General features: G+C 41.9%; 1 protein-coding gene across 2 annotated transcripts in view; it reads left to right on the forward strand.

Moving 5' to 3' along the window:
- Positions 1-3039: 3039 nt before the first annotated feature.
- Positions 3040-26969, forward strand: part of znf598 (zinc finger protein 598) — a 65678-nt gene continuing 41748 nt past the window's right edge. For both annotated transcript variants that reach the window (XM_060840927.1, XM_060840929.1), the window contains exons 1-5: positions 3040-3273; positions 4680-4792; positions 9944-10073; positions 15925-16136; positions 19049-19266. In XM_060840927.1, the coding sequence (XP_060696910.1) occupies positions 3082-3273; positions 4680-4792; positions 9944-10073; positions 15925-16136; positions 19049-19266 (865 nt within the window). In that variant the 5' untranslated portion in view covers positions 3040-3081. The remainder of the gene's footprint in view (positions 3274-4679; positions 4793-9943; positions 10074-15924; positions 16137-19048; positions 19267-26969) is intronic.

Below are 26969 nucleotides of genomic sequence, written 5' to 3' on the forward strand. Positions count from 1 at the left end.
AATATTTACCTTAGTCGCTCGTATTCATTTTAAGTATTTATAGAAACATTTGCTGTCTTTTTATATTCTGAACTAATTTACTCTCAATTCTACCTTACCTTTCTTTATAGCTTTTATCCTTGCTTTCTGTTGACCTTTAAACATTTCCCAATCCTCTCATTTCCCACAAATCTTTGCCACTTTGTATACATTAACTTTCAGTTTGATACCCTCCTTTATTTCCTTAGTTATACATGGCCAGTTATCCCTTTTCCTGAAGTCATGGTTTTCACTGGTATATACTTTTGCTGAACACAGCAAAATATCTCTATGAAAGTCCTCCACTGTTCCTCAATTTCCCACTGTATAACCTATGCTCCCAGTCAACTTTCACCAATTCCTCCCTCATCCCATTGTAGTGTTCTTTGTTTAAGCACAAGACACTGGTATTGGATTTTACCACCTCACACTTCATCTGTCTTTTAAATTCAACCATTCTGTGATCACTCTTTCCAAGAGGATCCCTAACTAGAGGATAGTTAATTATTCCTGTCTCATTACACAGGACCAGATTTAAGATGGCTTGCTCCCTCATAGATTTCATTACACACTGTTTGAGGAAACCATCACAGATCCATTCTACGAACGCCTCCTTCATGGCTGCTTTGACTGACGATAATAACTTCTTAGTAATTGCCATCTCACAGAGAAACATTTCACTCAATCAACTCTCTCACCAAACACTGAAACATTCCTCAAAGCAAGGGCACACAAATTCAACTCAATTTTCTCTTTCTGAGCCTCCCTTGTGTGTGCTGATTCTCAGAGAAGGATTTCTTTATCCTCCTTACCACCTGTCCTGTCCCCGTCTTCCTGGAATCATCATAGGATTCCAAGCTAATGATATCTTTTGGGAAACACTCCTGTTGTTATACTAAATGCTCTCTGTTTGCAAAGGAAATCCCAACATGGAAAACTGCTGTTGGTACCTTTAATTATGCAGCCAGCCATCAGAATATTTATTACGAATGCTGCCCTCCAGAAAGACATTGGGTGGTTGGGACTATAATAAATCTCTTTCTGGAATGTGCCTTTGCGAAGGAAGTCTGAAGAAAGATGTAGTGTTTTTAGTTGAGGTTTATTCCAAGCAGTTCCGTGACGTAGGTCTCTGCACTCTTTTCCTCAGGATGCACACCAAGACTGCACCTGGAGGACTATCAACGTGGTGAAAGATGCTCTTTGGTGGGCCTGAAACTTCTTGGTCTTGCAGTAAAACATGTTAACCTTGACCACGTTATGCAGATTGGTACATTCCAAAGTCCAAGAGTACATGCTGAGGGACACACTACAACTGAGGTGTCAGTGGGGGAGCACATTGGCGCCAGCGACCATAATTTTATTAGTTTTAAAATAGTGCTGGAAAAGGATAGACCAGATCTAAAAGTTGAAGTTCTAAATTGGAGGAAAGCCAATTTTGACGGTGTTAGGCAAGAACTTTCAAAAGCTGATTAGGCGCAGATGTTCACAGGTAAAGGGATGGCTGGAAAATGGGAAGCCTTCAGAAATGAGATAATGAGAGTCCAGAGAAAGTATATTCCTGTTAGGGTGAAAGGAAAGGCTGGTGGGTGTAGGGAATGCTAGATGCCTAAAGAAATTGAGGTTTGATTAAGAAAAAGCAGGAGAGATCGAGTGAATCTTTAGAAGAATACAAGGGCAGTAGGAGTATTCTTAAGAGAGGTCAGGTGGTAATGAACGGTTTTGGATTCCAGGATAATTGGTTCTCTTTCCGGGGGAGGTGCGGCCGCTACAAACAGGATGGTCTTCACCTGAACCACGGGGGTACCAATATCCTGGAGGAAATTTGCTAATGCTCTTCAGGATGACTTAAACTAATTCAGCAGGGAGATGGAAACCTAAATTGTAATTCCACTGTACAGGAGGTTGAGAGTAATGAAGTCAGAAATAAGTTTTCCAGGTTGAGAGAGGGCACTGGCAAGCAAGATGTTGGTTTGAAATGTGTCTACTTCAATGCCAGGATCATCCAGAATAAGGTGGGTGAACGTGCACCTGGTATTTCGATAATGTGGTCATTTTGGAGACATGGAATGTTTGTTGCACTTTCTGGGATTTAGATGTTTCAGTAAGCACAGAGAAGATGATAAAAGAGGGTGAGGTGGGGGGGGTGCGAGGATGTATGTGTGGCATTGTTATGGTGGGAGAAAGAACGTTTGAGGACTCATTACTGAGGTAGTATAGGCTGAGGTTAGAAACAAACTGGAAAGGGTGGTTTCTCTCAACCTTGAAAAGTTCCAGAAATGTAGAGGAAAGGATAGCAAAGATAATTCTGGATTGGAGCAAGAGTAACAGGGTAGTTGTTATGGGGGACTTTAACTTTCCAAATATTGACTGAGAATACTATAGTTTAAGTACTTTAGATGGGTCAGTTTTTGTCCAATGTGTGCAGGAGGGTTTCCTGACACAATATGTCGACAAGCCAAAAAGTGGCAAGGCCACATTGAATTTGGGACTGCGTAATGAACCCGACTAGGTTTTAGATTTGCAGGTAGGTGAGCACTTTGGTGATAGTGACCACAATTCAGTTATGTTTAATTTAGCGATGGAAAGGTATAAGTATATACTGCAGGACCAAACTTATAGGTGGAAGAAAGGCAATTATGATGTGATTGGGTAAAGTTTAGCGCCATGGCATCAATGTGGACTTCAACAGTTTCCTCATTTCCCCTCGTCCCACCTTACCCCAGTTCCAACCTTCCAGCTCAGCATTGTCCTCATGACCTGTCCTACCCATCAATCTTCCTCACTTTTCTTTCCCTAAGCCCACTTCCTCTCCTTCTCATCCCTTACTCCCTAACTTCCCGCTACCCCAACCCCAACAAGTATCGTTCCTTGACATTTCTCGCCCTCCACCGGATGTTTTCTTAAATGTGATCCGTTCCCCCGCCCCTATGTGCTTATTACGTCACAGGCTGGGCCGCGCGGTGCGCTTTCCGCCGGATGTCGATGTGACGTTACGGCGGCCCGGTTTTTGTGTTGGGGGAAGGGTTCAGTTCAGGTTCAGCGGCGGGGACGGGTGCCACTGGTATGGCCTCCGGCAGCAGCGCCCGGGAGTCGGGCCCAACGGGGGCTGACAAGTCCTGCGTGCTGTGCTGCCAGGAGCTGGAGATCTTCGCCGTGGGCAAGTGTGACCACCCAGTGTGTTACCGCTGCTCCACCAAGATGCGGGCCTTGTGTGGCCAGAGGTACTGCGCTGTGTGTCGGCTTGAACTCGACAAGGTGAGGCTGTGGCTGTGGCGGTATCAGAGAGGGCACGGACTGGACTCTGGCTGTGCAGGAAAGGTTCATAACCGGGGCTGTCGTCCCTTCGGCCGACGGACGAGTCAGTCAATGAGGAGTTTATGTTACCGCAAGGACACAGCGGCTTTTCATGGACTTTGGGTGGGAAGGGAGTATGAGATCCGGAAGATAAGAGGGAAAAGGTGGCTAGAGAACGGGACGTGGGTGTTGGGTAGTCTGTCTTTGGGGGCGGGGGGACTGTCCTGGCTGTGGGCCATCGGTCATTTGGTTCCTCTCGGTGGAAGTGTGTGAGATGCATTGTGACTGTGATCCTCCGCCTTGGGGCTGTTGGTACTTGGTTTTGACATTCTCCTCATCGGAATGGGATAGCATTTGTAATATACAGTTTCCACTCCTGGCGATGGGAATCCGAGAAGTTCGGTTTGATTTCGCAGGTTGTTGGAAACGATCATCTATCGGGAAGGGTGGGGCTCTTTGTTAGAAATTAGTCAAACAACTCTAATCTAGCGTTTCCTTTGGCTGCTTTGAATTTCTACTGTACGATACTCAAAGTTGTCCTCAAAGATTTAATGGCGACTGTGTGAATTAGTCTTGAACTTTGGATTTTTGTAGTCATGTCATAGTCCAAATGCTGGAATTAGTGATGAATAAACTACTAGCGTCAAAATCAGACATTGTTGAAGAAATTCACATCTGACAGCATCTGTGGAGAGAAAGCAGAGTCAACGTTTTGTGTTAGGTGACTCCTTGAGAAGAGTACAAGCACTTGCTTTCTGTGGAATTGACAATGCTTAGAAATCCAAAACATTGCAGCACCTTCTGGAACTTGGGCTTTTGTGAATAGGAAACGTAACAATATATTTTCATCAATCTGATGAAATAATCCTTGTTGAGTAATGCATGCTGAATTAGAAAGTGTATCTTAAACTTTGCCATTTCCTGATAAACCACATGCTGGAAGTAATTTTAGAGTGGGTAAGAGTGGAGATGGAAATTTTAAAATAATTACTATGTGAAGGAATGAAATTGTAGAAGTTATCTTTCAATGCCAGAGAAATTGTTCTGCTTAAAATCACTTATGCCTGAATGGACAGGCCCAATGTTTTTTGGTGTGATTGACATAATTATCCCAACCTTGCATCCTTTCATTCACCTGAATACAGTACTGACTCAACGGGATGCCTGCATAGTAGTTTTTTAAGTAGGACAACATGGAAAACATTTGTTTACTGATTTTAATTGTCAAAATTTGTCATCCAGTTTATTGTCAAAATGAGTACTATTAAATTCACCATTATTTTTTATTGCAAACCTTTGCTGTTGCGTTAGCTATTCAATATAAATTTTGCTCATTGCTTGAATACTTTTCCTTTTGTTCCATACAGGTTGTATTTATGAAAAAAGTTGTTCCGTTTTCAACAATAGTAACACATCAGTTCCATCATGAAAAGAAATTTGATATATATATTGCTGATGGGAGGATTCATGCCCAATTTAGGTATTTGATGTTTATATTTTAAAATAGTGATATTATTAACACATTGTACATGCAGAAGTTTTTTTTTACTAGCTTTCCTATGCTTTTATTGCTAGACTTTTATTTCAGATGTCCAGGTAATGTTCTGGGTACCTAGGTTCAAATCTACCAAATCAAATTGTGGAATTTGAGTACAGTATAAACCTGGTGTCTCATGACCATGAAATCATTGAGATCGTTAGGAAAACCCATCTGATTCACTAATATCACTAATTTGGGCGGCACGGTGGCACAGTGGTTAGCACTGCTGCCTCACAGCGCCTGTAGACCCGGGTTCAATTCCCGACTCAGGCGACTGACTGTGTGGAGTTTGCACGTTCTCCCCGTGTCTGCGTGGGTTTCCTCCGGGTGCTCCGGTTTCCTCCCACAGTCCAAAGATGTGCGGGTCAGGTGAATTGGCCAAGCTAAATTGCCCGTAGTGTTAGGTAAGGGGTAAATGTAGGGGTATGGGTGGGTTGCGCTTCGGCGGGTCGGTGTGGACTTGTTGGGCCGAAGGGCCTGTTTCCACACTGTAAGTCTAATCTAATCCTTCAGGAAAGGAAACTGCCATCTTGTTTGGCCTACGTGAGTTCAGACCCATATGGTTGGATCTAATCTGTCCTCTGGGCATTAAAGCTTGCCAGTGACATCCACTTTGAGTATTTTTAAAAGAAAATAAACAAATGTGGAATTTTATCTTGTTCAGACACTTGAAGGTTTTCTTCCTGGGCGTGCTGGATCGTGTACAGATGAAAATTGAGTGGGTGAGGCGGGAGCTAAACATGAGGAATTTTCATGTCTAATAAAATTGATGGAATTGTACTGGTTATCTGACTGATCTCAATCCTGTTTGGTTTCTATCCCAGATAACTCTTGTGTAGCCAGGAATAGAAAAGTGTGCCCTATGCATTTTTGGGCAAATATTAACTTATTTAATCCAACTATTCAGTGGAATAATAATGACAAACAGTGAGATTTTGCATAGAAACAGGCCATTCGGCACAACAACTCCATGCTATTTTGTAAGCTGCACTGTAGTGTCCTCTGAATTTTTGTAGTTGAATGTCCTTCTCCTTATGCTGATCTTTCCCTTCTAGACATCTATTTGTTTCAATCGCTTGATTCTTTTAAAATCCAGATAGTGTGGTATCCTTCAATTAAGATTGACAACTAAGGTAACTCATAGGATAACCCTTAAGCTTAGGATCAGTCTAAAGAATCTTTGCACTTCCTCTGAGGCTGTCTTGGGTAAGGGTAAAAGATGTGATTGTGAATCAAGGGAAGCGCTTTGTTTCTTTTTAAAGATTTAATCTAAACTCTTGCATTAATTTCTTTCTGTTGAAAGGATGATAAACGCAGAGCAGAGACAACTCCTGTTACAGTATTCTTTGAAATTTGTGTCACAGGTAGACAGTGGTTAAGAGTGCGTTTAGCTTGCTTGCCTTCAGTGCTCAGACCTTTGAGTATAGGAATTGGGACATTATGTTGAGGTTGTATAGGATATTTTTGAGCCCTCTTCTGGAGTAGTGTGTGCTTCTTTGGTCACTCTCTCATAGGAAGGATGTTATTAAATTGGAGAGGGCTCATGGAGTCATAGAGATGCACAGCATGGAAACAGACTCTTTGGTCCAACTCATCCATGCTAACCAAATATCCTAACCTAATCCAGTTCCATTTGCCAGCACTTGGCCCATATCCCTCTAAACCCTTCCTATTCATATATCCATCCAGATTCCTTTTAAATGTTGTAATTGTACCAGCCTCCACCACATCCTCTGGCAGCTCATTCCATTCATGCACCATCCTCTGCATGAAATATTTGCCCCTTAGTTCCCTTTTTAATCTTTTCCCCTCTCACCCTAAACCTGGGTGCTCTTGTTCTGGACTCTGCTAGCCCAAGGAAAATACCTTTTCTGTTTACCTTATCCATGTCCTGCATGATTTTATAAACCTTTATAAGGTCACCCCTTCGTCTCTATTGCTCCAGGGGAAAAGCCCCAGCCTATCCCTCTAGATCAAATCCACCAACCTTGGCAATATCCTTGTACCCTTTCAGGTTTCACAAAATCCTCCTTATAGGAATGAGATCAGAATTGCACACTCAGAAAAGATTTACTAGTTTGCCGCTGGGAATGGCGGTTTTACGTTGTAAAGATGGGTTGAAAATGTTCGGACAGTTTTCATTTGAGTGTAAGCATTCTGGGTGGGGAAGGGGGGTGGGGAGTGGTGGTGAGGGGTTGACTTTGCATGTATGGAATAAACTGTCAGAGGAAGTGGTGGATGCAGGTATAGTTAAAACATTTAAAAGACATTTGAAAGTACATGAATTGGAAAGGTGTTGAGGGATATAGGCCAAGTGCAAGCAAGTGGAGTTAGTGTACTTTGGGAAAATGACCAGTGTGGACTAGTTAGACTAAAGGATCTATTTCCATACTGTATGATTCTATGACTCTAGTGTTCTAGATGAAAGGGTTCAGAAAAGATTTAGAAGATGTTACCAGGATTGGAGGATTTGAGCTAAAGGAAGAGGTTGAATAGGCTGGGGCTGGCTTCCCTGGAATGTCGGAGGCTGAGGGGTGACCTTTTATAGAGGTTTATAAAATCATGAGAAGCATGGATAGGATAAATACAGTTTTTTTTTTTCCCTGGGGTGGGGGAGTCGGAACTAGGGGACAAAGGTTTAGGGTGAGAGGGAAAAAAGATAGGGGATCTCAAGGGCAACTTTTTTTCATGCAGAAGGTGGTATTTGTAGTGAGTTGCCTGAGGAAGTGGTGGAGGCTAGTACGATTGCAATGTTTAAAAGGTATCTTGATAGGTATTGAATAGGAACAGTTTGAACAGATACGGACTGGGTGCTGGCAAATGAGACTAGATTCAGTTGGGATATCTGGTCGGCATGGACGAGTTGAACAGAAGGGTCTGTTTCCGTGCTGTACATCTCTGACTCTGAGGTCTGGCTAAAGCCATGTAATTGCACCAAAATCCAACACTCTTTAAACAAACCAGTGCAGTTCTGGCAGTATTTATGGAGAGAGAAAAACAATTCATGTTTGAGTCTGGTGTAGAGCTTCCTCAGTTTTGAAGAAGTCAAATCGGACTCTAAAGGTTAACTCTTTTTCTCTTTGCTGATGCTCCTAGATCTACTGAGTTTATCCATCATTCAGTGCCAGTTTCAGATTTCCAGCACCCTTAGTCACCTTCCTCTTTGCGTAAAGATTAACCTACTATTTGTCATCTTGTGATAATTCAAGATTCTGTTATTTGTGGCTAAGGTCCCAGGCCCTCTGAATACAAGTTTGCAAGCTGTCAGAGAAGCTCTGTCCCCATTCTCACGTATTACATATTTTGAGAATTAGTTTGTAAATATGCTTACTTCCACTGTAAAGGCAATTGTACAATATACTCCCATTCATGTTTCAGATAAGGAAGCAACTTTAAAATCTTAAACTCTGTTTTTGGTGATGATAGAATGGGTAACTCAATATCTAAACTTTTTTTTCACAGCTTAAAATGATTTTGATTAGTTATATTAGTTATAATATTTAGCTTATTGAATTAACACCTTGAAATTCTATGAATCTTCATTTAAAAGGTTGATAAACACTACCTGCGTAAGGTTTAATTGTAAAGTAAATTGTGTTTACAGGCTTTTGGAACATTATAAATGAAAAAACTACCTCCCGCTATTCGCAATTGCATCTTTTGTATTCTTGATCGCGATGTGATGATGTATCTTAATGCTAAGTAATTTAATATATTTAACATATTTATGTCAAACAGTAAATCTATGCAAGTCCTAAAACAAAGTAAAAATAAAATATGGTGGATGCTAGAAATCTACAGTAAAAAAGAATACCAGTAGATTGAATCATATAGCTGTACAGCATGGAAGTAAACCCTTTCATCCAACTCATCCATGCCAACTAGATATTCTGAATTAATCTAGTCCCACTAGCTAACATTTGGCCTGTAGCCCTGTAAGCTCTTTGTATTCAAATATCCATCCTGATGCCTTTTAAATGTTGTAATTGTACCAACTTCCACCACTTCCTGTGGAAGGTCGTTCCATACATGTACCATTCTCTGTATGAAAACGTTGCCCCTTAGGTCCCTTTTAAATCTTTTCCCCTCTCACCTTGAACCTGTGCCCTCTGGCAATGAATTGCAGGATGATATCGGTAAACTGGCTGCAGAGTGACAGACTGAATTCAACTTGGAAAAGGGTGAGGTAGTGCAATTTGGAAGACAAATGAAGCAAGGGATTACATTATGAATGTTAGCACACTGGAAAGTACTGAACACCACAGGGACCTTGTGCTGATCTATAGACCTTTTGAAGGTAACACGGCAGGTAGGTAAGATGGCTAAGAAGATATATGGGATACTTCACTTTGTTACCCAAGGCATGGAATACAATGGCAAGGAGAATATGCTGGGACTACGTAAATTGCTGGTTAGGCCACAACTGGAGTATTGCGTGCAGTTCTGGTGGTGATGTGCTTGTACTAAAGATGTGCAGAAAAGATTTGTCAGGATGCGAGGATAGAGGGTCTGAGCTATGAAGAAGGATAGATTGGGACAATGATTCTATGAATGTGGGACTGGCAGAGTGGAAAGTGAGGACAAGGGAACCCCATCATTCTTTAGTGAAGATATGGAGGTGCTGGTGTTGGACTGAGGTAGACAGTCAGAAGTCACATGTCACCAGGCTATATCAAATAGGTTTATTTGAAATCACAAGCTTTCAGAGCGGTGCTCCTTCATCAGGTTCTCAGAATATTACCTGGATCAGTAATCCAATACCAATAGACCATCAACTCCTCTGCTCGCAACTTGACTTGCCTTTAATGAACTAAGACCCTGCACTATAGATCTGAGTTTGACACTGAAACTTACAAGATGGTGTTAGGATTTATGATGAAAAGTTTAGTCAAAGTAAGTAGTTTTAAGGAATGTCTTGCAGGATTTGAGTGTTTTGTGGAGTAAATTCTAAAATTGTGGTTATGCCTTACTATTGTTTAGTTCTTCAGAATGCTGAATGTAAGTATACATTTCAAGAAACAGAATAAAACTAAATTACAAACTCCCTTTCAGGCTTTTTAATAATTTTGATATTTCCAAAATTTTCATTAGGAAGCTTCTGCAACATGATTGCCCTGTATGTTCTGAGTCAAGACCATTTAATACTTTTGAAGACCTAGAACATCACATGAGAAAGCAGCATGAGATGTTCAGCTGTAAGCTTTGTGTAAGACACCTCCAGGTAGGTTACCTGACTCCCATTCGAGAAATTGGTTTTCTAATGATATCAGTTATGCAGATTTATTTGGCTCTACATGTTGTATTTTATTTAGTAGAGATCAATTTGCAAAAGAATGTTTTTTAATACAGTTAACAGATCTGGGATATAGCTAACTTTATTGTAAAGTGTAATATTGATTACTATATTTGAGCTTTCAGAATTGGCCTACTTTATTTTTCAGTAATAAATGGTACTTGTACTGTCCAGAATTAGAAAATGAAACATTTTTTGTTATATCTCCGAATTGTTGTAAAACTTTGTTTAATTGTATTCATCTTTATAGTCAAACACCATAGAAACTGACCCTTCAGTGCAACCAGTCCATGCCGAACATAATCCCAAACTAAACTTCTGGCCCGTAACCCTCCCAAACCTTTCCAATTCATGTACTTTAATGTCTTTTAAATGTTGTAATTATACTCGCATCCACCACTTCCTGAGGAAGTTCATTTCACACACACACACTTCTGTGTAAAATGTTTGCCCCTCGTATCTTTTGTTTTAAATCTCTCTTCTCTCACTTTTAAATGTGTGCCCCTTCTACCATTACCCCTATCTATACCCCTCATGATTTTATAAACTTCTATTAGGACACCTCCCCACCTCCTATGCTCCAATGAGAAAAGTCCCAGCCTTTCTTTATGTCTCAAACTTTTCAGATCCAGTAACATTCTTGTAAATCTCTTCTGAGCCCTCTCCAGCTTAATAATATCCTTCCTATAACTGGGTGACCAGAACCGGACGTAGTCGCAGTGGGACCATTCGGCGCAGCCACTTGGCCGCGAGCGATTTGGCGCGGCCGGTTTGGCGCAGAACTGTTTTGTAGTTATTAAACTACTATTATTATTAAAATAAAATATATTTCGGCGCAGATCTGTTTTTGTAGTTATTCAGTAGTAGTTATTAAACTAATATTATTAAAATATATTGAAATAAAACATTAATATCCAAACTATTGAAATAGAATAAAACCCTTTAAAACGCCTTCAATAATTTTGTATTTGCCTTATTTCTTTCATTTTATTTTCTTTTTAACATTTTTACTAAAGAGAATAAACATTATTTTTCTTTTTATTGCTTTCATTAATGCTTGTAACTAAGCCTGAAAAGGAATAAATAAGAGCTGCGCCGAACCGCTCATGCCGAAATGGGTCTGTGCTGAAATGGGTCGCACCGAATCGCTTGCGCCAAAGTGGCTGTGCTGAATGGTCCTACACCTGAACGTAATGCTGCAGAAGAGGTCTCAATGTCCTGTACAACCTCAACCTGACTTCCCAACTCCTACACTCAAAAGCCTGAGAAATGAAGTCAAGCATGATAAACATGTTTTAGCCACCATCAAATATATGATTGCAAACTTCAAGGAATTATGTACCTGAGCCCCTAGGTGCTCCTATTTTAAACATTTCCCAAGGCCTTACCCATAAATGTACAATCCTGTTGTACCAAAGTAAAAAGCTTGCATTTATCCAAATTGAACTCCATCTGCTGTTTTTCAGCCATTGACTCATTTGATCAAGTTCTGTTTGTAATCTTAGCAATGCCATCAATTTTAGTGTCATCTGCAAACGTACTAACTATGCCTTCTTTTATACAAATCTTATGTATAAGTGGCAAACAAGAGGACCTGCAATATGCTAGAAACATTCTTTTTAAAAAGACGTATCCTGTGATGGAAGCCAGCTCCAAAATTTATTTGAATAAAACAAAGAACTATGCTTACTGGGCATCTGAAACACACAAAACTAGAAGTTGTTGGAGAAATTATACAAGCCTGACTGTGTCTGTGGAGAGGAAACAAAATATCTCAGAAAGAGGATCACTGGACTCCAAACGTTATGTTCAGTGGCAGATGGAATTCAATTTGTATAAATCAGAGGTGGTGCACTTGGATAGGACAAATCAGGATAGGGAATGTATGATGAACAGTGAGACCCTTGGATTGACTGAGGTGTCTGACCTTTGTGTGCATGTTTAAACATCCCTTTAGGTTTGAGGACTAGCACATGCGTGTGGCTCGGAAGGTAATGGTAGACTTGCTCTTATTAGTTCCGAAGCACAGAGTTTAAGAGCAGTGGGCTTATGCTGAAACTGTGAAAAATATTGGTTTGGCCACAGCTAGAGCATGGTGTGCGTTTCTGGAATCTAGGGTTGGGAGGGGTGCAATAGCACTGGAGAGAGTGCCCAGGAGATTTATCAGGATGTTTCCTGGGCTGGAGAGTTTAAGTTAGTCATGGAGACCAACGGTATGGAGACAGGCCTTTCGGTCCAAACTGGTCCATACCAATCAAAATGCCCATCCAGGCAAACTCCATTGGCCATATCCTTCCAAGCCTTTCCTATCCATGTATTTGTACAAATGTATTTTAAATGTTGTTAATGTACCTGCCTCAACCACTGCTGCTGGCAGCTCTTTCCGTATGTGTACCACCCTCTGTGTTTAAAAAAAGAAATTTGTCCCTAAGGTTCCCTTTTATTCTTTCCCCCTGACCTTAAACTGATGTCCTCTCCCTCTAGCCTTTGATTCAAATTAGATTACTTACAGTGTGGAAACAGGCCCTTCGGCTCAACGAGTCCACACCGACTCGCAACCCATCCGTACCCCTAACCTAACACTACGGGCAGTTTAGCATGGCCAATTCACCTGACCCGCACATCTTTGGACTGTGTGGGAGGAAACTGGAGCACCCGGAGGAAACCCACATAGACACGGGGCGAATGTGCAAACTCCACACAGTCCAGGCCACATCCTTGTAAAATTCCGCTGCACTCTTTTAATAACATCCTTCCTATAGCAAGATGACCAAACCTGAACACGCTACAAGTGCGGCTTCTCCAATGTCCTGTATATTCGCATCATAACTTCCCAACCTCTATACTCAATGCCCTGACAGATGTAGGCCAGTGTACCATAAACCTGCTTTACTGCCCTGTCTAACTGTGACTTCACTTTCAGGGAACCTTGACCTGAACCCCAAGGTCCCTCTGCTTCACTACAATCCTTAAGGCCTGAGGTGGGAATTGAACCCGGGTCTCTGGTGCTGTGAGGCAGCAGTGCTAACCACTTTGCCACCGTGCCGCCCACAAATTCCTCAACTCTTGGGGGAAAAAGAGCGAGTGCATTCACGCTATCCATGCCTCTCATGACCTTATACACCTTGATAAGGTACCCCCTCAATCTCCTGCACTCTAAAGAAAGTTCTAGTTTGTCCAACCTTTCTCTATAACTCAGACCTTTCTCTATAACTGAGTCCAGGCCACATCCTTGTAAAATTCCGCTGCACTCTTTTAATAACATCCTTCCTATAGCAAGATGACCAAACCTGAACACGCTACAAGTGCGGCTTCTCCAATGTCCTGTATATTCGCATCATAACTTCCCAATCTCTATACTCAATGCCCTGACAGATGTAGGCCAGTGTACCATAAACCTGCTTCACTGCCCTGTCTAACTGTGACTTCACTTTCAGGGAACCTTGACCTGAACCCCAAGGTCCTTCTGCTTCACTACAATCCTTAAGGCCCTACCGTTCACCATGAAACTCCTACCTTGATTTGATGTTCCAAGATGCAAGACTGCACTCTTATCTATATTAAACTATTTCTCATTCTACTTCCACAACTGATCAAGGTCTTGCTGCACTTCTGACAACCTTTCTCACTATCAATGATACTGCCTATTTTAGTGTAATTTGCACATTTACTAATCATGCCTTGTACATTCTCATCCAACTCATTGATGTAGGTTACAGACAGCAATGGCCTAGCACTGATCCATGAAGCACTCCATTGGTCACAGGCCTCCAGTCTGACGAGCATCCTTTCACTATTTCTCTCTGCTTCCTACCATCAAGCCAATTGTATATCCAATTTGCCAACTCCCCCTGGATTTCATGCAATCTAACCTTCCAGAGAAGTGTACCATGTGGAACCTTATCAAAGGCCTTACTGAAATTCATGTAGGCTACATCTACTGCCCTGCCCTCATTAACCTTCCTGTTCATTTCATCAAAGAATTCTCAGAATCTTCTCAAGCAACTTATTTACCATAGATGTTAGGCTTACTGGTCTGTGTAGATTCCTGGTTTTTATTTGCAGTCCATCATGAGCAAGAAGGCAACATTCACTATCTTCCAAGGCTCGTGGCCAAAAATGATGCAAAAATATCAGCCAAGGCCCCGCAATTTCTCCTCTAGCCTCTTTGTGTTCCTGGATATAACTAGTCATGACCAGGAAATTCGTATATTCTAATATGTCTTGCACCACCTCTACTGTGATACAGACTGTCCTCAAGGTATGCCCACTAACTTCCCAAGTCTTCATATCTTTCTCTGTGGTAAACACAGAGGAGAAATATTCATTGAGGACCATGCCAAAGTCCTGCAGTTCCACACATACATGTCCACTATCATCCTTGAGGGGTACAATTCTTTCTCCAATTATTCTTTTTCCTTTAAGAACCTCTTTGGATTCATCTTAATCTTCTCAGCCAAGGCTATCTCATGCCCCCTTTTCATTCTCCTGACATCCTCCTTCAGTGAACTCCTGCATCCCCTATATACCTCCAGGAATTCCCTTGATCCCAGCTGCCTGTTTTCCATTTGCCATGTTTCCTTTTTCTGATCAGACCCTCAATATCTCTTGTCAACCAGGGTTCCTTATTCCTAGATGAAACCGAGGACTGCAGTTGCTGGAGATTAGAGTGGTGCTGGAAATGCACAGTAGGTCAGGCAGCATCCAAGGAGCAGGAAAATCGACGTTTCGGGCAAGAGCCCTTCATCAGGAATCTGTTACTTATTCCTGTCAACCTTGCCCTTCATCCTCACAAGAATATATAGACCTTGAACCTTAGCTATCTCACTTTTAAAGGCCTCCCTCTTGCAGGAGGTCCCTTTGCCTGCAAGCAAACGACTCCAAACAACCGCTACAATATCCTGTCTAATTCCATCAAATCTCATTGTCCTTCTGAAGAGAGGTTGGAGCAGAAGAGATTGGGAGGGGACATGATTGAGATGAATAAATCATTGAGGGACATAGGATAGATATGAAGAAACTTTTCCATTGTTGGAGAGGTCAGTGGCAACGGTCATAGATTTAAGTAAAGGAAAAGTGAGGAAAACATTTTCATTCAGATGATGTGGATTTGGCACTCACAGCCTGTAAGGGTAACGGAGGCAAAAAATCTACTAACGTTTAAATTTTTAGATGTGCATTTGTAATGCCAAGGTTCTGGATCAAGTGCCAGAAAATGGGATTAGAATTGTTGTCATGTTTTTTGACTGGCATTGGTGTGATGTGCCAAAGGACCTTTTTCTCTTGTGTGGATGTACTCTACAATTCAGTATTTACCCTTTCTCAATTTCTTCCAATTACCCTACCACTATAGTTAATAACCCTTTTAAACTTTTCCCTTAGCATTGACAACAGAGATTATATTGCCTTCATGAGTTTAGTCCCTTTCCTGTAAGCAAAGATGACTAATGTAGAATGTTTCATACAACCCATTATATCACCTTTATTGTCTGGAGACAATTCTTGCCTGATGTCTCATTAGACGATGAATCTTGTGCTTCGTTTTTTTAACTCCTTATTAACTGGACCTCTGCCTCGAGGTGCTTGAGTGCTGAGGGCTCTGTCGGATGAGTTGTTTTGAATATGAAAGATCATTGGTTCAGACACAATTTTGCTGACGTTCCAGATGTTTTGCTTTGCCTCACTATAGCAGTTGCTGAATAACGGCCTTTTATTTGCTACAATACAGAACAACGTTAGACCATTGCGATTAAGCTTTCGTATTATTTTTTCTTTCCAGATTTTTACCTATGAGCGCAAGTGGTATAATCGGAAAGATCTTGCACGCCATAGAATGCATGGTGACCCAGATGATACTTCACATCGTGGGCATCCTTTGTGCAAGTTCTGTGATGATCGCTATCTGGATAATGATGAACTGTTGAAACATTTAAGAAGGGACCACTATTTCTGTCACTTCTGTGATTCTGATGGTGCTCAAGAATATTATAGGTGAGTGGAGAAAGACCACCTAGTTTTAGTAGCACCTTCTTGGTACAGATGGTTTGGATGGTGCCGTTTCTTCAGGTGTGTTCAGGAGGGTTTCCTTCAGTATGTGGACAGGCCGAGGAGGGGAGAGGCCATTTTGGATTTGGTGTTCTGCAATGAGCCAGGACAGGTGCCAGATCTCGAGGTGGAAGAATGCTTTGGTGACAGTGACAACAACTGCCTCCCATTTATCCATAGTCTTGGAGAGGGAAAGGAGCACTTACCAGGGGAAGATATTTAATTGGGGAAAAGAAAATTATGACGTTATCAGACAGGAGTTGGCAAGTACGGATTGGGAGCAATTGTTCCACGGAAAAGGCACAACAGACATGTGGAGACTGTTTTAAGGAGCAGTTGTTGCGAGTGATGCACAAATTTGTTCCCCCTGAGACTGCAAGAAGGGGTAAGATTATGGAGCCTTGGATGATGAGAACATGGAAGATTCTTATCAAAAGGAAGAAGGCAGCTTATATAAGGTGGAGGAAGGATGGATCTAGCACAGCCTTAGAGGATTACAGGCTTGCTAGAAAGGAACTCAGAGATGGGCTGAGGAGAGCCAGGAGGAAGGCTTGGCAGGAAGGATTAGGAAGAACCCAAAGGCATTTTATTTATACGTGAGAAATAAGCGAATGATCAGGGAGAAGGTAGGGCTGATCAGGTATAGCATAGGGAACTTGACTCAAGTCTGAGCAGATAGGGGAAGCCATAAATGAGTTATTTGCTTTGGTTTTCACAAAGGAAAGGGAACTTGTGAATGAGAACTTTGAGGAGCTGGGATACAAGCTTGAACAGATCAGGATTGATGAAGTTGATGTGCTGAAACTTTGGCAAACATTAAGATGATAAGTCCCCAGAGCCAGACCAGAATTATCCTAGGTTGCTTCGGGAAGCGAGAAAGGTTGCTAAGCTGCTGGCGAAGATCTTTGCTTCCTCACTCTCCATGGGAGTTGTATCGGAAGATTGGAGGGAGGCGAAAGTTCCACTTTTCAAGAAGGGGAATGGGGAAATCCCTGGCAGTTACAGACCAAGTCAGTCTTACATCTGTGGTCAGCAAGGTTTTGGAAAGAATTCTGAGGAATAGGATTTATGACTATTTGGAAAAGCATATCGTGATTAAAGGCAGTCAGCATAGCTTTGTGCGGAGCAGGTCGTGCCTCTCAAATCTTAGAGTTCTTTTGAGGAGGTGACTCAACAGGTCAATGAAGGTTGAGCAGTGGCTGTGCTGTATGTGGACTTCAGGAAGGCATTTGATAAGGTCGCCCACAGTGGGCTCATTCATAAGGTCAGGAGGTATGGGATAAAGGGAGACTTGACTATCTGGATTCAGAATTGGTTGGCTGACAGAAGGCCAACCTTCGATAACCTTATGTGGTTATCGATGGAAAGCATTCTGCCTGGAAATCGGTGTTGAATGGGGTCCTGCAGAGCTTGGTTCTTAGGCTTCTGCTCTTTGTAGTTTTAACAATGACTTGAGGAGGTTAAGGGGTGGGTTAGTAAATTTGCAGATGACACAAATGTTGGAGGTGCCGTTGATAGTTTCGGAGGCCGTTGCAGGCTGTAGTGCAACTTAGAGAGGATGCAGAGCTGGGCTGAGAAATGGAGTTCAACCTGGATAAATGTGAAGTGATGAATTTTGGAAAGTTGAACTTGAATGCTGAATATAGTATTAAAGACAGGATTCTTGGCAGTGTGGAGGAGTACCGGGATCTTGGTGTTCAAGTGCATAGATCCTTTCAACTTGTCACCCAGGTGGATAGGGTTGTTAAGAAAGCATATGGTGTTTTGCCTTTCATTAACAGAGGGATCGAGTTTTAAGAGCTGCGAAGTTTTGCTGCAGCTCTACAAGTTCCTGGTGAGACCACACTTGGAATATTGTGTCCAGTTCTAGTTGCCCTATTATGGGAAAGATACGGAGGCTTTGGAGAGGGTGCAAAGAAGGTTTTCCAGGATGCTGCCTGGACTTGGAGGGCTTGTCTCATGAAGAGAAGTTGACTAAGCTCTGACTTTATTCTCTGGAGAGAAGGAAGAAGACCTGATTGAGCTATACAAGGTAGTGAGAGGGCTGGATAGAGTCAATAGCCAGAGACTATTCCCCAGGGCAGGATTGACTGGCACCAAGGGTCATAGTTTTAAGATATTAGGAGAAAGGTATAGAGGAGATGTCAGAGGTAGTTTCTTTACACTGAGTTGTTAATGCATGGAATGCGTTGCCAGAGGTGGTGGTGGACGCAGAGTTATTAGGGACATTTAAGCGACTGGACATGCGCATGGACAGCAGTGAATTGAGGAGTGCATAGGTTAGGTTATTTTATTTTAGATTTTAGATTAGGAATAATCCTCGGCAAAACATCGTGGGCCCAAGGGCCTGTTCTGTGCTGTACTTTTCTATGTTCCATGACAGACTTAAACACGAAGGGTAAATTACCAAGCTATTGTAATCCAAAGTGATGACATTCCATGACTGAATCTGTTGCTGTTCATCAGTTGTGTTTGCACAAGATTTCATTCCACTTCAAACCTTGAAGTTAAACATTTTCATTTTTATTCCTAATTTTCTGCTGTTTTACTGGCCTGATTGTAATGTGAAAGGTGTGTTGGATGGTGGAGGGAAAGAATTGGGGTGGCATCATGAATTCAGTCTGTCTTCCTTTTGAAGAAGCTCTAATTCAAGTCTCTAGTGAACAGTTGATGGCCGAAAGTGTAGGTGTTTTTTTTTTAATCCCCAAGTTCCATTTTCTCAGAGGCCAATTATGGAATGCTTTGCTATTATCACTGAATATTTCTGGAATACTTCTGATTTATGCAATTATGATTTAAAATGTTCACTTGACTATTGGTAAAATTAACTAAAACTATTCCGATTTCTTTTATTGTAGTGATTATGATTATCTTCGTGATCATTTCCGTGAGAAGCACTATCTGTGTGAGGAGGGGCGTTGTAACACTGAGCAATTTACTCATGCTTTTCGCTCAGAAATTGATTACAAAGCGCACAAAGCTACCTTTCATAGCAAAAATAGAGCAGAGGCCCGACAAAATAGACAGATAGATCTCCAATTTAACTATATTCATCGACACCCAAGGCGAAATGAAGGTAAAGGTTATGCTGGTTTCAGTATGAATTGTATCTTGTGCTTTACTAACATTTTGTTCATCGGGAATGCAGTTTACAGCTAAATGAGAATCAGTTGGAGTCAACCTGTTTTTAAAGTAATTTGTTTTCTCACCTTTTCTAATGCTTTTGTAGTTGCATTTTAAGCCCCAAGAAAGGAATTGAAGCACCCAAGAAACGAAGACCATTGCAGGAATTTTGATATAACTGAAGGGAATGTAGTCCCTTTTTCCCTGCTATTTCCTTGTTTTTCTATAATTACTTTATCTAATTATTTCCCAAGTGGCATGAAGTGGTTTTAAGAGTGGTTTGTTACAAAGTGCTTCAGTGTTTTTCATATTTTGATAAATCGTGTGGAGGAAAATAGTGTGGAAAAATACCTTCTAATTTTCTTCTAAAAGTCAGTTGACTGTTGATTTGACAATTTGGTTAGAGTCATAGAGATGTACAGCACAGAAAAAGACACTTTGGCCCAACTCATCCATGAGGATCAGATATCCCAGCCTAATCTAGTCCCATTTGTCAGCACTTGGCCCATATTCCACTTAACTCCTCTTATTCATACACTCATTGAGATGACTTTTGAAGTTGTAATTGTACCAGCCTCCACCATTTCCTCTGGCAGCTCATTCCATATACGCACCACCCTCTGTGTGAAGAAGTTGTCCCTTGGGTGTCTCAAAATTTTCTCTTCTCACCTTCAATCTATGTCCTCTCATTCTGGATTTCTCACCCCAGGGAAAAGACCTTGACTATTTATCCTAACCATGTTAAAAATCTCAACACCAGGTTATAGTCCAACAGGTTTAATTGGAAGCACACTAGCTTTCGGAGCGACACTCCTTCATCAGGTGATTGTGGAGGGCTCGATCGTAACACAGAATTTATAGCAAAAATTTGCAGTTTTACATTGAAATTTTACATTGAAAAATTGATTGTCTGTTAAGCCTTTCATCTGTTAGAATGCAGTGATAGTTTCTCTTCTTTCATGTGGAAATCACAAAACTTTTTTTTAAAGTTGCATTCTCAGATTAGCTGTTAACAATGGTGATAGACAATATGTTGAAGGTATTAGCCCCCCGTGCTCTCTGTCTATGACCTGATGTTTAGATTGATTCTAATCTTAAAAAGTGAGATAACGGAGTTTTACATAAATTCAGTTTTGAGCTCAGAGTCCTACATGAAAGTATGCAGTTTTTGAGCAAAGTGCAATGTAACTCTGCAAGTACAAATTTACCCCACAAAATGTGTGTATGTGGGTCTTTGTCTGTGTGTGTGTGTGTGTGTGTGTGTGTGTGTGTGTGTGTGTGTGTGTGTCTGTCTGTCTGGGGTGGGGGTTGAGTGTGAGAAAGTGTGTGTGTAGTGAGTGCAAGTGTCTTAAGTCTGTGAGGGGGTGCATGTGTGGGTGTGGGAGTGTGTGTCTATATAAGTGTGTGTGTGCGTGTCTGTATGTACCTGTGTCCGCGTGTGTGTGTAATGCAATGCTGATCACCTGTAATGTGACATGAGCCCAAGGGCCCGGTTGAGGCCCTTCCTCAACCGAACTTAGCTATCAGCCTCTGCTCGGCCACTTTCCTCTGCTGCCTGTCCCAAAGTCCACCTTGGAGGATGGTCACCCGAAGGTCCGAGGCTGAATGTCCTAGACCACTGAAGTGTTCCCCAACTGGGAGGGAACCCTCCTGTCTGTTGATTGTTGTGCGGTGCCCATTCATCTGTTGTCATAGCCTTTGCTCGGTTTCCCCAATGTACCATACCTCCGGGCATCCTTGTCTGCAACGTATAAGATAGACAACTTGGCTGAGTCACGGGAGTACCTGCCATGTACAAGGTGGGAGGTGTTTCCACACGTAATAGTGGTATCTATGTCCACAATCTGACAAGTCTTGCAACGTCCACCGTGACAGGGTTGTATGGAGTTGTCCTGAGAGCCGGGCGGTTTGCTACGAACAATGATCTCTTTGAGGTTTGGCGGTTGTTTAAAGGCAAGTAGTGGAGGTGTGGGGAAGGTCTTGGTGAGGTGCTCATCCTTATTGATAGTGTGTTGCAGGTCATGAAGGACATGGCGTAATTTTTCAGCCCCTGGGAAGTACTGAACAACGAAGGGTGCCCTGTCAGTTGCAGCACGTGTCTGTCTCCTGAGGAGGTCATTACAGTTCCTTGCTGTGGCACGTCGGAACTGGCGGTCAATGAGTTGAGCATCGTACCCCGTTCTTGTGAGGGCGTCCTTGAGTACTTCCAGATGTCCGTCACGTTCTTCCTCATCTGAGCAGATCCGGTGTAAGCGTAGGGCTTGTCCATAGGGAATGGCTGTTTTGGGTGGAAGCTGGAGAAATGTAGCATTGTGACGTTGTCTGTGGGTTTGCGATAGTGTGGTGCAGAGGTGTTCGTCCTTGATGGAGGCGCACGTGTCCAAGAATGGAACAGACAGTTGAGAGTAGTCCATGGTGAGTTTGATGTCACTGTGTAGTCTTATCAGTGGCTCTTCGCCATGGGTCCAGAGGAAGAAATTGTCATCAATGTACCTGGTGTACAATGTTGGTTGGAGATCCTGCATAGAGAAGAAATCTTATTTGAACCTGTGCATAAAAATGTTGGCATATTGGGGTGCAAATTTGGTCCCCATGGCTGTTCCGTGTGTCTGGATGATGAATTGGTTGTCAAAGGTGAAGACATTATGATCGAGGATAAAGCGGATGAGCTGTAGGATGGTGCTTGGAGACTGGCAGTTGTTGGTGTTGAGTACTGAGGCTGTTGCCACGATGCCATCCTTGTGGAGGATGCTGGTGTAGAGTGCTGAAATGTCCGTTGTGACAAGGAATGTTCCGGTTCAACTGGTCCGTGGGTGCTGAGTTTCTCTAAGAAATCCACAGTGTCGCGACAGAAGCTGGAAATCCCCTGTACAATAGGTTTCAAGATGCCTTCCACATAGCCACAGAGATTCTCACATAGGGTCCCATTGCCCGACACGATGGGAATGTTCCTGTGTGTTGGCTTTGTGTATCTTTGGAAGGCAGTAGAAGTCGCTTACACGAGAAGTACGTGGGATGAGGGCGCGTAGGGAACTCTGAAGGACTGGATCCAAAGTTCAGATCAGTGTGTTTAATTCTTGGGTGTGTTCTTTGGTCAGATCAGCTGGTAGTTGCCTGTAATGTTCCTGGTTGTTCAGTTGTCGGTCCCCTTCCTTGCAGTAATCTGTTCTTCTGAATGACAATGGCTCCTCCTTTATCTGCTGGTTTGATGACAATGTTGTCATTGGTTTTGAGAGCCTGGATGGCACTGCGTTGTGAGCGGGTGATGTTTTGCTCTACCTTGTGGTATGGCTGATGAATCTGACATTTATATACTTCCTATTGGAAATATTAGATATTTCCTTTATTTTTCAAAAACTGCATGAATTTATGTAAAAATCTGTTACCTCACATTTTAGATTAGAATCAATCTAAACATCAGGTCATAGACAGAGAACACGGGGGGCTAACACCTTCAACATATTGTCTAGCTATCACCATTGTTAACAGCTAACCCGAGAATGCAACTTTTTTAAAAAAAGGTTTTGTGATTTACACATGAAAGAAGTGAAACTATCACTGTATTCTAACAGATGAAAGGCTTATCAGACAATCAATTTTTCAATGTATAATTTCAGTTACATCACACTGCAAACTTTTGCTATAAATTCTGTGTTACGATCGAGCCCTCCACAATCACCTGATGAAGGAACGTTGCTCCGAAAGCTAGTGTGCTTCCAATTAAACCTGTTGGACTATAACCTGGTGTTGTGTGATTTTTAAATTTGTACACCCGAGTCCAACACTGGCATCTCCGTATCCTAACCATGCCCCTCATGATTTATAAGCCTCTATAACATCACCCCTCAATCTCCGACACCCCAGGGAAAACAGCCATAACCTGTTCAGACTCTCCCTATAGCTCAAACCCTCCAACCCTGAGAACGTCCTTATCAATCTTTTCTGAACCCTTTCAAGTTTCTCAACATCCGTCCGATAGGAGGAAGACCAGAATTGAACACACTATTCCAAAAGTGGCCTAACCATATCTTACACAGCCACAACGCGACCTTCCCACTCTTGTATTTGATCTCTGGCCAATAAAGGAAAGCATACCAAACTACTACCCACAGTGAGGCAGCAGTGGTTAGCACTGCTGCCCCACAGTGCCAGGGATCTGCGTTTAGTTCCTGCCTCAGGCAATTATGTGGGGTTTGCACATTTTCCCTGTGTCTGCTTGGGTTTCGTCCCACAGTCCAAAGATATGCAGGTTAGGTGAATTGGCCATGCTAAATTGCCCATAGTGTTGGATGCATTAGACAGGGGTGAATGTAGGGGAATGGGTCTGGGTGGGTTGCTCTTTGGAGGTTCGGTGTGGACTTGTTGGACCGAAGGGCCTGTTTCCGCACTGTAGAGAATCTAATCTAATCTATCCTATCAACTTTCCACTTTCGAGGAAATATGAACCTGTACTCCAAGATCTTTGTTCAGCAACACTTCCAGGACTTTCCCACGAAGTGTATATGTCCTGCTCTGATTTGCCTTTCCAAAATGCAGCACCTTCATTTATCTAAATTAAACTTCATCTGCCACTCCTCTGTCCATTGGCCCAGCTGGTTAAGATCCCTTCTTCCCTGTCCACTACACCAATTTTGGTCCATCTGCAAACTTACTAACTATCGGAGGCCTCCAGTCTGAAAAGCAACCCCAATCATCATCTGCCTTCAAGCCAGTTCTGTATCCAAATGGGTTCTCCCTATTTTCAATGAGATTTAACCTTGCTAACCAATCTCCCATGGGGAACCTTGTCGAAGCCTTACTCATGTTCATGTGAATCATCCACTGCTCTGCCCTCATCAGTCCCCTTTCTTATATCTTCAAAAATCTCAAATCAAGTTCGTGAGGCATGATTTCCCATGTACAAAGCCATGCTTACTATCCCTATTCAGTCCTCACCTTTTCAAATATATGTAAATGCTGTCCCTCTGGATTCCTTCCAACAACTTAACTAACACCGATGTCAGGCTCACCGGTCTATACTTCCATGCTTTTCCTTACCATCATTCTGAAATAGTGGTAGCACATTAGCCAACCTCCAGTCTTTCGGCACCTCACCTGTGACTATCGATGATACAATTATCTGAGCAAAGGGCCCAGCAATCACTTCCCTAACTTCCCACAGAGTTATGGGGTACACCTAATCAGGTCCTGGGGATTTAACCTTTTTTTTTATGCATTTCAAGGCATCCAGTATCTCCTCCTTTATAATTTTATCATTTTCCAAGATGTCACCATCTAATTTCCCACATTCTATATCTTCCATGCCCTTCTCCACAGTAAATACTGATGCAAAATACTAACTTAGTATCTTCCCCATCTCCTGCCACTCCACAAAGGCTGCCTTGCTGATCTTTGAGGAGACCTATTCCCTACCCAGTTACCTTTTGTCCTTAATATATTTATAAAATCCCTTTGGATTTTTTTAACCCTATTTGCCAAAAAAATTTTCTTGACTGTCATTGTTTTTTCAGAATTTAATGTTAGGACTCCACTTAAAAATTGGGACTAAACACAGAGACAAATTTGTGTGTCATGATTTCATCCTTTCACTTGGGTGATATGCATGTCTCAGTGATATTTTTGTGTTGTGATGTTGACTGCTGGCTAATACCTACACACTTTTATGAACAGTTGTTCTCAGTTGTCTCTTGATGAGAATGAGCCAATTGTTGGGGCATGCAGCCAAATCAAATCAACCTCTCTATTCCTGTACTTGCAACAAAGTAAAATAAAAATACTCCATGACTGTCAAAGTTGATCCCAGTGGTTCCTAACCAGGCATTGTGAATAATCAATAGCAGATGCCAATATAAACAGAAGAATTAACCATTTATTAATACGGTAGCTTTAGCAGAACAAAGTTAATCTACAACATAATCTAATTTCTCTGATTTAAGCCGAATCATCCTTTATTCTAGACCCCCACTCTCAAAGACAGACAAACTGCCACAGTTAAGGGGCAAATAAAAAAGAAAAAAAATCTTGACAATCCATAACCTCACTGGCATATGGAATTGTATTGTGCTTTCTGAGGACACTGATGCATTCAGATAGACTCTAAAGAATATTCATTAATTCTTATAATTGAGATTCTATTTTTGACTATTAAATAACTGATAATGGGAGATTAAGCAGGAAGGTTTAAAATCTTCAAGCTGTAGCATCAAGCGCTAAACCCCTCCTTATCCAGACTTGGTCCAAAAACCAGTTCAACCACTGAGGCAGACTGCACATCATCCTATGGGTTTCAGTTAATGTTCAATATCTGTCTTGAGCATATTGTCTTTCTGGGGTAGAAGTGCCTTTTTTTTTTGGTAACAAGAATCCAGCTGCGATTACCTTGGCCTTGCCTCAAAAATAAATACTGGCTTTTTTAACACCAGCCACTGCTCTCAGTCCAAAGTTCAGCTCACAGCTCCAAACCAAAAACTTAAATTAAACAAAAATGTAGAAGTCAATAAAAGGTTCTATCACAGCATTGGCCCATAAATTGCTATGACTTCCGCTTCTCCACAAATTGCTGGAAAATTTCCAATGCTCCACCATAAACCTCAATAAAATTGGAAATGAAAAATAACCTGTTACATCATGACCCTAATTGTGTGTCGTGGAATTTCTGGGTTTGTGCCACTAATATAGATGAATCTCATTACACTGATTTAAGACTGTTGTTTGAAGAAATTCTGTCAGGGATGTAATTTATGGTTCTGAGAAATCACTAGCCCTTGGAAGGTCAGAAAAGGAACAGGTGAATTTGGAGTTTTCTGGGAAGTAAATTGCAAATGTGAAAGCTTTTAGGTTTTATTGTCAATTTTTTTCCCCTCCTTTCAAATTTTTTTTTACCTTTTTCAGTATTTTTTTCCACTAAGTCACCCCACTTCCTCATGCCATATGGCCTGTTTCTTCCTCTATTCAGAAATTTTATTGGTTAAGGAGATGGAATGTTGAACCCAACATTTGAGGTCCTGGAACACCCCATTGATGTCTCAAAATTAGTAAACATTCCCAGAAATACAATCTGCACCCCTCAAAATGTGCACTGAAGGGGCAGTTAAAAACATAAGATTTATGGCACTTACTGCAAGTAGACTTGTTCCAAGTTTTTTTTTCGGCCATTACCCACCAATAGTCTATTTTGTCCTCAAGTAGCGCTTTCAAATTGTAGCATTACACTCTCAAATGTGGACAGGCCAACAAGGGGCAAGAGTACATTAGATTTGGTACTAGGTAATGAACCCAGCTAGTTGTTGGGTTTGGGAGTAGGTGAGCACTCTGGTGATAGTGACCACAATTGGGTCATGTTTACTTCAGTGATGGAAAGACTTATAGCTGAGGGGATGGCAATTACGATTCAATTAGGCAAGATTTAGCATGCACAGGATGGGGAAGGAAACTGAAGTGTATGGGCACCCTAGAAATGTGGAGCTTATTCAAGGAACAGCTACTGTGTGTCCTTCATAAGTATGTATCTGTCGGGCAGGGAGAAAGTTGTCCAGCATGTTGAATCTTGTTAAGAGGAAGAAGGCGGCTTGTGTTAGGATGAGATGTGAAGCATCACTTATGGCACTTGAGAGTTGCAAATTAGCCAGGGCAGACCTAAAGAGAGAGTTAAGAGCA

This window comes from Hemiscyllium ocellatum, chromosome 20 (assembly GCF_020745735.1).
Source record: "Hemiscyllium ocellatum isolate sHemOce1 chromosome 20, sHemOce1.pat.X.cur, whole genome shotgun sequence".
NCBI lineage: Eukaryota > Metazoa > Chordata > Chondrichthyes > Orectolobiformes > Hemiscylliidae > Hemiscyllium > Hemiscyllium ocellatum.